The 12345-nt window shown below is 37.9% G+C and overlaps 1 protein-coding gene across 1 annotated transcript in view; it reads left to right on the plus strand.

Annotated features, from left to right (window-relative positions):
* DCHS2 (dachsous cadherin-related 2) overlaps window positions 1–12345 on the plus strand; it is a 269651-nt gene that overhangs the window by 156351 nt on the left and 100955 nt on the right. The window contains exons 4-7 of the mRNA XM_050791988.1: window positions 3079–3315; window positions 4685–5701; window positions 8464–8651; window positions 10016–10115. Coding sequence (XP_050647945.1) covers window positions 3079–3315; window positions 4685–5701; window positions 8464–8651; window positions 10016–10115 — 1542 coding nt within the window. The remainder of the gene's footprint in view (window positions 1–3078; window positions 3316–4684; window positions 5702–8463; window positions 8652–10015; window positions 10116–12345) is intronic.

The following is a 12345-nucleotide window of genomic DNA, read 5'->3' on the forward strand; positions in this document are numbered from 1 at the left end:
AATTAAGTAAGACATGTTAAGTTCATAATAGGCACATGTACCCAGGCTGCTGTGGGGTCATAGAACAGTGGTAGCTACAGCTAAGTGGAGAAAAAAGAAGGCCAGCTGTCCCAGATGAAACTTGAGCTGTGTTTTAAAATAAGACTAGAGGCCAAGCGCAGTGGCTCACACCTATAATCCTTTGGGAGGCCGAGGCGGGCAAATCACGAGGTCAGGAGTTCGAGACCCGGCTGGCCAACATGGTGAAACCCTGTCTCTACTAAAAATACAAAAATTAGCCGGGCATGGTGGTGTGCGCCTGTAATCCCAGCTACTGAGGAGGCTGAGGCAGGAGAATCACTTGAACCCAGGAGGCGGAGGTCGCAGTGAGCCGAGATCATGCCACTGTACTCTAACCTGGGCGACACAACGAGACTTCATCTCAATAATAATAATAAAAAAATAAAATACAACTAGAAATTGTTATGTCAAAGAAGATGAAGAAGTTGTTCTGGGAAGAGGATGCAACAATCCAGGTGGAAGACAGCAAGGTCTTTTCTGGAAATTACAAATTGTTCACTTTGCCTAGAGCAAAAGTTACTGTACAGAGAACTATGACACAGAGAGCTATGAGATGGGGTTACAGAGAGGGAGAGGGGCCATTGTGAATGGCTTGGTATGTTAAGGCATTTGAGATTTACCCTGAAAACTTGGGGAGTCATCGATGTGCCTAGATTTGAATTTCAAGACAACTAGTCTAACACAAATATAAAAATAGTTCAGAAGGAGTCAGTCGGGGTGCAGGAAGACCAGGTTGTGTTGAGGCAGACATTAAATTTTTCATTGTCATAATTATCAGGGGTCAACATAAAATCTTTTAAAACGTCTCTGGAATTGGAATTCAGTAGTAGCTCTGGAAGAATATATACCTGGCGAGTGGGGATGGTTGCAGTAGAGAGACTTTTTCTTTTCTTCTGTACACATATGCGTATATTCAAGTTTTATTTTTCAATCAATTAGAGACTTTAATACTAAAGCAATATTTTTTTTAAAAAACTGCACCAGTAACAGATGGGAAAGATCTGACTTGGAAATCTTTTTGATAAGTACTGAGTGCTTTGATGGACCATCAAATCAGTCTGAAACCAAATGGGAATATGGCTACTAAAAACTGGTGTAGTAATAGTTGGTTACATTAGTATTTTATAGTATTCTAATAAAGAGTGTTTATTACTCTGTAACAGTAAAATTGTATATGGAAGCAAAGTTTGTTCACTTTGGGTGTCAAAATTGAGATGATCAACTTGGACCATATTTAGGAGAAAGAACTGTGAGAGAAATGACTTAAAATCATATTAGGTAAGGAATAATTAAAGAAAATGGTTATATATGTATGTATGTATACATATATATCACAAATTGTCAAAACTGTACCCCTTAAACATATGTAATTTTATTGGTCAACTATACCTCAATAAAGCTGGGGAAAAAAGGAAAATGAGGATGTTTAGAGCAGGCCAAGCAATATATTTGATTTCAGTAAATAAGAATATTTTATTAAATTCCTAATAGAAATAGAAACAAGAAATTGAAGTTGCAAGAGGGCAGATTTTTATACAAAAAAGGAAGAAATCAAATGGATGTCACCTTTTAATGCCCAGAAACTGATATCCCTGATGTTTTCGCCAACTTCTCCTAAACTGGCAAAGACTGCAGTATTCATTCATTTCACTAATTGTTATGGCCAGTTGTACATGATGAATTCCATAAAGGCCAGCCATTTGTTTGCAAATTCTTTTAATAAGTTTGCATACATTTGTCTCATTAAATAAAACTAACAGGTTCATTTCGTAAGTTGATTGTATTAGATCTGTTTTCAGGTTTTTAAACTAGTACACTAAGTGGTAGTATTAATAATATTAAATAATTCAATTTGTCAGTATTACCAAATCTCTTCCCAACTTAGCCATAAATACCTTCTCTCACATACTCTACATACATAAGCCTAAGTTGCCACTCTTGTCCCCATTATCTTTACATTTGCTGAAGTTTTGTTGTACACAGCTATTGTATTATTTCTTCTCACCAACAAAGATGGAGTGGAGTCAGTCGAAAAAGACAGCTACCCTACACAGTCTAGTTCAGGGTAAACGTCAAACACCTCATAAGATAAAATTTTAGTTTCATCCTGTAGACTTGGGATTCTGACACTTGAGCAGGTTGTAATCACCCTGCAACCCTGCGCTAGCCTGCATAGAATACACTGGACTATGGGATATAATCTGTTCTTCTGTCATCTTGGGCTGGTGATATAGTAAGGCCTAAAAAAGATAACACAATTTACATTTTTCTAGTGCCTTTATATACTTCTAAAATGTCTAATGTTTTAGCTCTAAGAAAATATTGCTTACCTAACATAATTTGGGCATCGTTTTGCAAATATGCTCAAGTTCTTTGGTTGGCAAATACATGTATCAGTTCATCTCCAGAGAACAGAACCAACAGGATGTGTGTGTGTGTGTGTGTGTGTGTGTGTATGTATGAGGAGATTGATCACAAGGAGTTGGCTCATGTGATTATGAAGGCTGGTAAGTCCCAAGATCTGCAGGGTGAGCAGATCCATCAGGCTGATCCAGGAGAGCTGTGAGTGTTGCTTCAGTCTCGGTCCAAAGACCTGAGAACCAGGAGAGCCAATCGTATAGTTTGAGACTGAAGACCAGCAGCCTTGAGACCTAGGAAGAGCCAATGCTTCTGAGTCTGAAGGCTGGAGAAGAACCAATGCCCCAGCTTGAGAGCAGGAGTCATTCTCTCTTCGTCAGCTTTTTTGTTCTATTCAGGCCTTCAATGGATTGGGCAAGGTCCACCCACGTTAGGGAGGATGATCTGCTTTATTCACAGATTTAAATGTTAATCTCATCCAAAAACACCCTCACACACACTCAAAATAATGTTTGATCAGATGTCTGGACATCCTGTGGCCCAGTTAAGTTAACGTATAAATAAAACATCACAATACACTTAACAGACCAGGTGTTCCTATTGCTCGTCAGTGTTTATTGCATGTTATCTGTTTACCAATGTTTTCTTTTCCCTACCCAGGAATTATTTACTTAACATCACCTCTTAGTCATTTGGAATCTACCACACTTTCGTTGATGGTTTCTGCTCAAGACAGTGGTGGGCTCACAGCTGTCATTAATGCTGAAGTCACCATACACATTTTCCAGACAACTCTGGCACCTGCTGAATTTGAAAGGCCTAAGTACACTTTCTTAGTTTATGAAGATGTGCCTGAAGATAGTCCCATTGGAACAGTGAAAGCAAGAGAGCCCCTGAGTAAGTACTTATTTCTTATGCTGAATGGAAGTCCATTATTGGAACATTTCTTGTTTTGTCCTAGGCAGTACAATCTTGAATAATCTTTTTCTTCTTTCCATGCAAATCAAAACAAGGGAGATAACACAACCTGTGGCTTGCTCTTTGTTCTTCCAACATTGTTTCTATCCATCCCACAATTTTTTTTTCTGATCACAAAAATAATAGGCATTTTTAAAAGAATGTTTAAAACAATACAGATTATAATATACAAAGTATATGTCTCCTATAACCCACTCACCAAAACACACACACATACACACTCACACACAATTTACAAGTTTTTGACAAAAATGCATCCTTCTGTATTTGTTGTTATAGAGCTTCTTTCCCCGCTTAGTATATACTGAGCAACTTTCCAGATAACTGGATGTCATTCTGTCTCCCTAAAAGACAGTTGTATAGTATTTCAACTTAGGAAGGAACAGGAGGGGACCAGGAAGAGGACAAGCTCTTTGGAGAGGTAATTCATTTCTAGGAATTTATCCTGCAGAGGTTCCTCTACAAGTGTGAAAAAGTCACACACGGCTATTTGCTCAAGTACTATTTGGACTAGCAAGATTTTTTAAATCATTCAAACTGGTAGCAAATGTAAACATAATACATACCTAAGTTGAAATACTATACAATCTCGATGGAGAGTATTTGCCCTTCATAGGTAGATATAACAGAGAAACATCAACATAAATTTAACTTGACTTCCTCAAATATATATAAAAAAGGTATCTGAATTATTTTCTGAATATCTTTCCCTTTTAACTAATGTAAGAAGGATGAAGGAAGATATGAAACCTGTGCCTTGCTCTTTTCCCTTTGGACATTCTTTTCGTACACCAAAAAATTCTTAAAACCACGTGTCCACTTTTCAGCAGGCTTTGGAGAGCAGAGGAATTAAGACATTGCACAGTAGTCTCCGTAGATGGAGAATATACAATCACGCGTCCTTAACGATGGGAAATGTTTTAAGAAATGCCTCATTAGAAAATTTTGTCAGTGTGCAGACGTCACAGAGTATACTCAGATGGTGTGGCCTACCAGACACCTAGGCTAAATGTTATAATCGATTGCTCCTAGGTTACGAACCTGCACAGCATATTACTGCACTTAATACTGTAGGCAGTTGTACCTCAAAGGTAAGGATTTATGTATGTGAACATAGAAAAGGTACAATAAAATACGGTGTCAGAATCTTACGGAACCATCATAATATATGTGGTCCATCATTGGAGTGTCATTAGGCAGTGGATGACTGTATTAATATTTCAATTTCTAAGTTTCCAGTGGGTCCACCCTTTTGACATACAGTGGTTGCCCCCTCTCTCTTTTTCAGACTCCTCAGAACCCATCTTTTACAGGATTTCTTCTGGTGATCTCGGCGGAAAGTTCTCCATTCACCCGTGGCTGGGCACTATTCGCACCCGGAAGCCCCTGGATCACGAGACGCAGCCAGTGGTTGTGCTCACCGTGCAGGCGCAGCTCGGCAGCGCCCCAGCCTGCAGCAGCACAGAGGTCAATATAACTGTCCTGGATGTCAATGACAACCACCCAGCGTTCCTCAGGACCTCGGATGAGATTAGAATATCGCAGACCACACAGCCTGGCACAGCCTTGTACCTCGCACGTGCGGAAGACAGAGACAGTGGGCGGAACGGACTCCTCCGGTACTCCATCGCCAGCCCGCAGCCGGGCGTCTTTGCCATCGATAGAGCCCTGGGGGTGCTGTTCCTCAACGGCAGCCTGGGCGCGGGCGAGCGCCGGGAGCTCACGCTGATTCTCAGGGCCGAAGACCAAGGCGTGCCTCCTCGGGCAGCCCTGCTGGTGCTGACAGTCGTTATCGAGAAACGCGAACACAGCCCATCCTGGACTTTCGAACATTTGGTCTATCAAGTGGAAGTCAGTGAGTCTCTCTCACCGACGACACAAATACTGCAAACACAGGCGCACCCGCTTGGCCCCCAGCGTGCAGCCTCGCCGCTTAGGTACTCGCTGGAACCCAGCGTAGACTCTGCTGTGTTTGGAATCCGCCCTTACACGGGCTGGATTTATTTGTGGCGACAGCTTGACTATGAATCCACCCAAACATACAATTTTAGAGTGTTTGCTTGGATCCCCGAGGACGGATTGTTGCAAAATGTGAGCACTACAGTCACTGTTCATGTCCGGGATGAGAATGACAATTCCCCCACCTTCTTGCATGATGTGCTGTTTCTGAAAGTCGAAGAGAGCCCTGTTCCCCAAGGTGTAATAGGCAAAATTACAGCTATTGACATGGACTATGGAAGGAATGGACAGCTATTATATTTCCTTTTGTCTGATGGAAGATTCTTCAAGATGAATCCTAATACAGGTAGCACTTCATAGTTTCCACCTATTCCTTTAAAATGAGGATTGAGTACTATCACACTGGTCTTTAAGTAAAAATACAAATAAAAAATTAAATAAAATCAAGATTGAGAAAACTCAAATCGTTAGGTGTAGCATTAGTGCATGCATGCAATTGAAATACGGTTTTTAATAAATACAGTATTCGATTACTGTATTGTGAGATCTTAAAAATGGAGTAAAAATTGAACAGAGTTTCTCCCATAGTAATTCATACTTTCCTTGCATCACATCCACATCTTGCCAATATATGGGTTTTTTTCTGAACTAGAGGTATAGTCAGAACTGGATTGAATATATCCTTGTGTAAAGGCTAATTTTTTTCAGCAACCATCCTTTTCCATTTGTAGACATTTAAAAAATGTCAAGATGTATTTTGTGAAATATAAATATCATCAATGTAAAGCTAGAAATGAATTCATTGGTTAAGATTTCCAAATCACTCTCAGAATGTATATCTTTATTCTCATTCTGACAGGGGAACCAGAGGAAAAAGGGGAATAATCACCATGAAATGTTTGAAGTCTGAATTAAGAAATTAAAGATTAAAAGTCACTATATTTTAAAACGTATGTTGTGTAAGTTTATAGGGAGTTTATTTAATCCTTGCAATGAAATATATTTATACTGCAAATACATAGCCAGGAAACTGAGACTCGGATAGCTCAAGTAGTACCCCCAAAGTCATGCAGCTGGTAAGATGAGAGGAAGCCCCCTCTTTGTGTGGGTCCAGCAGACACCATCTGTGTCATAACCTGGGCAGATGGTGCCGTGCCTTTAGTGGGACAGACTTTACATTCAGTTCTGATGAACTTCAAGCCTTTGTTCTCAAGCCTCTGTTCTGTGAATTAGGAGAAGGTGACCTTTCTCAGCAGATGGAGGTTTTCACAGGGCACATGACTTGCCAAGAAGGTTGCAAGCTGCCTTTCCACTCTCATTCACTCCCTAAGCTGGGACTCCTTCTGACAGGGCAAAACCATACAGGTATACAGGATCGACCCTGCTTGCGCTTTACTTCCATATGGCTAGTTTTCAAGGTCTTCTATTTCACTTGTTTTTTTCTTTAGAAATAAGCAAACTACAGTTGATTCCCCCTTGATCTTCCCTCCCCTATAAGACCAGGTGTCCATTCCTCATTTCATTGCATGGCTTTAAGCAAGTAGCTTAAGCTCAGAGCTGTTTCCTTACCATGAATACAGGAGACAATTCCTGACATGCCCTGTGCCATGCTTTGAGGGGGAAAGAGCTAGAGAGTATGAAGGGGCTTGGAAGAATATGTGCTTGTAAACTGTTCCTCCTCTCAAGGACAGCAGGGTGCAAGGCAGGGTGGAGGGTGACCTTCAGAGCCTAGGAGACACACCCCCTTTTCATCCAGTTCTCTGGGCAGTCTTCCAAGTGACCAGGAGTTGAGCTCCTGTGGAACCGTACCCTGGTGTCGCCCATCCCCCGCTGCAGCCGGAGCTGCAGTCTTTTACATCCCCGATCTCCAAGGCTGCTGCTTATCCATCAGATTTGCTTTATGAATAAAAATCTGTTTGCCATTCAGAAGTTAAGGTCTTCAGAGGAGACTTACAGTTTGGAATTTTAAAAATGCAATTGTGTATATGATCTATATTAAAACCTCAGAGTAAACACTATAAATATAGTTTATATATTAACAGTAAACAGTTATCATAAACACTGCTCACCAATTCAGCAACTTACCTAAATGAGAATTGTCATTTTTGTTCCTTGTTTCCACTTTCTTTTTATGCAATGCTATTTTATTTGTATTAAGACGAAAAAAGTTTTTAGCCATAGAAATGTTTGTCGGTAGCTGCTTTATGCTCACGTTCTTACAGGTACATTTTTTTTTTCCATAAATGATGAGGAAACCAATGCTTGGCAGAGCTCTCTAACAGGAGACAGGCTATTGGACCAAGTGCTTGTCTTCCCATGGTCCCTGGCAATAGGGAGAGGCAGTTAAATGTTACACCTGGGTCTCCATGACTGGCACATGAGGAAAGTTACCAAAGGTAGTGTAGCTCTAGGCAGAAATATTTGAAATAAAGCTTCTAAAGCATTAAGAGTTTTTAAGAAGTAAGTATCCATTGCTACATGTCTATTTTGTGAGATAAAAAACAAATACCTGTGTACATAAAACACAAACCATTGCTTAAAGAATATGATTTGATTTTCAGCAAGATGTGTAGCCATTATGTTAAAGTAGTGATAACAGCTGCCTTTTGTGTAATCATGTATAGCTTGCACAATACTTTTAAATGTGTGATTACATTTCTTCCTGACAGTAGTCCCAGGCTCGGAGGGGCCATTCCATGTCTGAGGTGGGGAAACTGGGGCCCAAATCCAGAACTTGTGTCAGAGCTAACGTGCTTTCCATCATCCTGTATAGCAGCATAAGGAGGGATAAGCAGCAGTTTTAAATCTTCTCAATCATTACTAAGTTCCCGCAGAGTTTTATCATTTTTATGAATTCATTTTTATTAGCTCAAATGATTGATGGATGATAATTTGAAATACAAAGAATAACAAATATAAAGTGACATTTTCAGGAGCAACTTGAGAAAATTTTTCAACAGTACCATAGAGCCAAACTACTATGTAGATGGTCTTAGAAGTCGCATGTTCGCTCAAAGCTTTGTGTTTGGTTTTCCTTCTGGAAATTGTTCTGGCCGCGGTGTGCCTGGTACACAGTGCCTGTGTCTTGTTCTGCTCTGTGCCCCGCAGGAGAGTTGATCAATTGGGTGGCACTGGATCGTGAGCACCGGGGGCACCATCAGATGACTGTGCTAGTGACAGACCGTGGCTCCCCACCACGAAATACCACCATGGTGGTTTACGTCTCAGTTACTGACATCAATGATAACAGGCCCTTCTTCCCCCAGTGTCTGCCTGGAAAGGAGTTGCACGTGAAGGTTTGTAAAGTAACCTTGCGATGAAGTTGTAATATCTTAAGTCATTTGTTTTGAGCACCATCTTGTGGTAAAACATGTGAATGTATCACATCAGTCTTGGTGTGGCAGAGCGTACTTTTTTCTAGAAGACCTAGATATTGTGCACATTAAAAAAAAAAAAAAAAAAAAAAAAAAAAAAAAAAAAACTTTTAAGAAGGTAAATGAATCTATGTGCTCTTTGGCATTGTACCTCTAGTTGCTTTCTATTAATAAGTGTAGTTCAGCCCTTTGTATACAAACTGAATGGTGCTTCAGGATAATGCTCAGACGTGGCTTGTTTTTCCAGTAGTTTGCATGCAACTCTTTGTGCAGAGCTTCTTAAGGGCAATTGATACATGTCTCTAAGATAGTTACTTAAGGGTAGGGGAACAACGTGTAGCTCTAAAGTGGGTAGGTGGACATCCAGAGATAGTAAAAGATGATCCTTTTGATCACATGGACAAACTTGCAATTATATTTATATTATCTCATCTTTTTCATTTCTGTCTTTTTGTATGTTTTATAATATACATAATAAATTAGAATCTCAGTTCATTCACATAATTAACAAATATGTTTGGACCTACTAATAATTTTTTTAGTAGATGGGTTACAATAATGAAAAGTTTAGAAGCTACTGTTCTAGAACAATTGAATTAGACATTCAAATTGTGCTCAAATATACATATTGAACAACTCAATGAAAGTATTGAGGAACTCACAACTTTAAACCGATCTTCTGAGTTCAGCTTTAAAGAAAAATTCTAACAAAGCAAAATATTATTGTATTATCATTACGCTTTATAATCATATTATTAAAATGTCCTGTGGCTTAACTGGGCAGTTGGACTCTAAACATGTAGTTGAACTTCACATGCACATTTCAATATTCCAGGACAGCTCCTGATAACTGATATGTCCTGTATGAGTTTTGTTTTCTGAATTAAAGGTTCATACTTATTTTAAGCATATTTTAAGCCGTAGCAACTACCTTTCAAAAAATGTCCTAAGAGATGATGGATGAATGAGAATATGCTAGAAATCTTAAAATACACCAAAAATCTAAGATTGTTTAGTAAGTCCAATTTCTTTTTCTTTTGGTCAGAATTAGTTCAGATGCCTCAGATAATTCAGTATAATTGAATAAAAGATTTAATTTGTAAGGAGGATTCTTTTCATGGACTTACACCCATATAATTTTTACATGGTATGCATTTGAATTATATGTGGATTTAAGATAGTTTAAAATGTTAAAATGTATAATGTATTCATTCATTTAAAAGTCCACTGATATTTCTTTTTAAACTTTTGTTAACTCATTTGTAAGCTGTTTGTTTTAATGGCAGGTTCTGGAAGGTCAACCAGTAAAAATGTTGGTCACAACTGTGTTTGCAAAGGATCCTGATGAAGGAAATAATGCAGAAGTTATATACTCAGTATCTTCAGGTAAAAATTACTGTTCATACAGGATTAAGAACTTTTAGGATTTCTGCTTTCATTTATCAACTATCCCCTTCTGGGAAAACAAGTTCTATTTTGATTACTTAGAATGCTGTAGTTAATTTTGAAAACACACCAAGTTACAAACAAAATACTTTTGCTATTGTCAAGAGCTACTTTCAGTTTTTGAAAAAATAATTTATAAATTTAATAAAAAATCAGAGTAGCTTTTTACATTCCTAATAGAAACCATTCATCTTTAGTGAATAATTTGCAATAATGTGAAGTACAAATTTACTTTTGTTGATAGGAAAGTGTTAGGGGATAAGAATTGGTATTAAGTATGATTAAGAGTTCCAAGCATCCATGAATCTTTATGAAGACTAAATACTTGTAAGGTCGGAGTAAATCATGCCTAGAAAATGTCACATGTATACATATATGTGTGTGTATGGGGAAATTTTATTGAAGTGGGCTCACTATTATGTTTTCTGTTGGAATGTGCAGGCCTCAGATCTTTTCAAGTTATTTACTTTAGTTGGCATTGTGTTTTATAGCACTTTAAAAGACATTTGGTGCTTTGTCATGTTTGATACAAACATAGGACATAGGAAAGAAGAGACAACATTGTCCTTACCCACAGATAATTTGATTGTCTTCATTGAAAACCCAAGAGATACTATTGGCAACCCTTTGGAATTAATAAAATAGCCAATTTTCTGGAAACAATGTCAACATGTGAAACTCACTGGTATTTTTAAAACTTAGGAGTTTCCAAAGATCTCATTCACTATGGTGAATTTACAAAGAAAATGAAAGGGTGTAGGGGCATATCTACTGTGAAGCTAATGAAGCTTAGTTTTAGGGTGTTTTACTTGCATAGCCTCCCCAGGGAGAGGGGAAAGTGGAAAACTTATTTTTCTTAAGGAAGGCCTCTCAAACTATACAAACTTCAAAACAATACAAATAGGATCTCTCTCTATTAGGGGCATAGAAAAAATTCCAGTATAACTTGTACAAAACTTTCATACAGAAAAGTAAAAAATATTAATGAAGGACATAAAAGAATGAAATGAAAAGCTGTATCATGTTCTTGCTTGGGAAGACTCAATATCCTAAAGATGACAATTCTTAACAAAAATATAATTATTAATTCAGTATGATTTCAATCAAAATTTAAATGAGGCTTTGATAGAATTTGACAAGCTGACTCTAAAAGTCATGTGGAAGAGCAAAAGACAAGGAATAACTAAGACAATGTCCAAAAAACAAGTGGGAAGCTGGCCCTACCCAGTCTTAATTTATAAAATTTCATAATTAAGACACTATTATATTGATTCACTCATTAATAAATAGACCAGTTGAAAAGAGTAGGGGTGACACTTTACACATATGGAAACTTGACATATGAGGGGGCAGAAAATAAATGGGGAAAAGATGGACTACCAATACGTGACGCTGATGTGCCTGGTCACCTACAGGGAAAAATATCTCTACTCTCAGCATATCAAAGATGAGTCTTATTAAATGTAGAAATCTTTAACTCTTACAAAAGAAAATATGAGAGTGTTTATACATATGGCATTGGGAATAAAGAAGATGGTTTAAATAAGAAGAAAAGCAAAAGTTCACAAAGAAGTAGATACATAAAACTACATGAAAATTGAAAACACTACAAAATATGCCATTGTTTACAATTTGATTAGTCAAGTCACAAATTGGGAAAAGATAATTACAGCCCAGTAACCAATACAAAATTAGTATTCAGAATTTATTAAGAACTCCTGCAAACCAATAAGAAAAAGACAATAAATAATAAAACTGGACAAAGAATATTAACAGACAACTCAAAGAAAAGAAGCCTGAATAATTAAAAAGATTTTTAAAGCATGCCCAGACTCCTTGATATGATGGCTTTGAAGAGCAATGAAGCAATATCTGATAAGATTGGAGATGTGCTTATGCTATACCCTTGCAGTTCTAGTTCTGTTACTCTAGAGGAACTTTATATGTGCAGAGTGAGATTGTAACAGGATATTCATTGAAGCATTGTTTCAGTTGTTTGCGTACTGTGGTATATTCACAGAATACTCTACAGCAATGAAAATGAATACAGTAGAGTTTCATACATGGCAGTGTGGATAAATATTAAATCCAAAGTTAAGCAAGGAAGGCAAAAATTTTACAGAAGATAAAAAGAATTTGACGCAAACAGCAGCTTTGAGTTCGTTGCATT

Source organism: Macaca thibetana, chromosome 5, assembly GCF_024542745.1.
Source record: "Macaca thibetana thibetana isolate TM-01 chromosome 5, ASM2454274v1, whole genome shotgun sequence".
Classification (NCBI taxonomy): Eukaryota; Metazoa; Chordata; class Mammalia; order Primates; family Cercopithecidae; genus Macaca; species Macaca thibetana.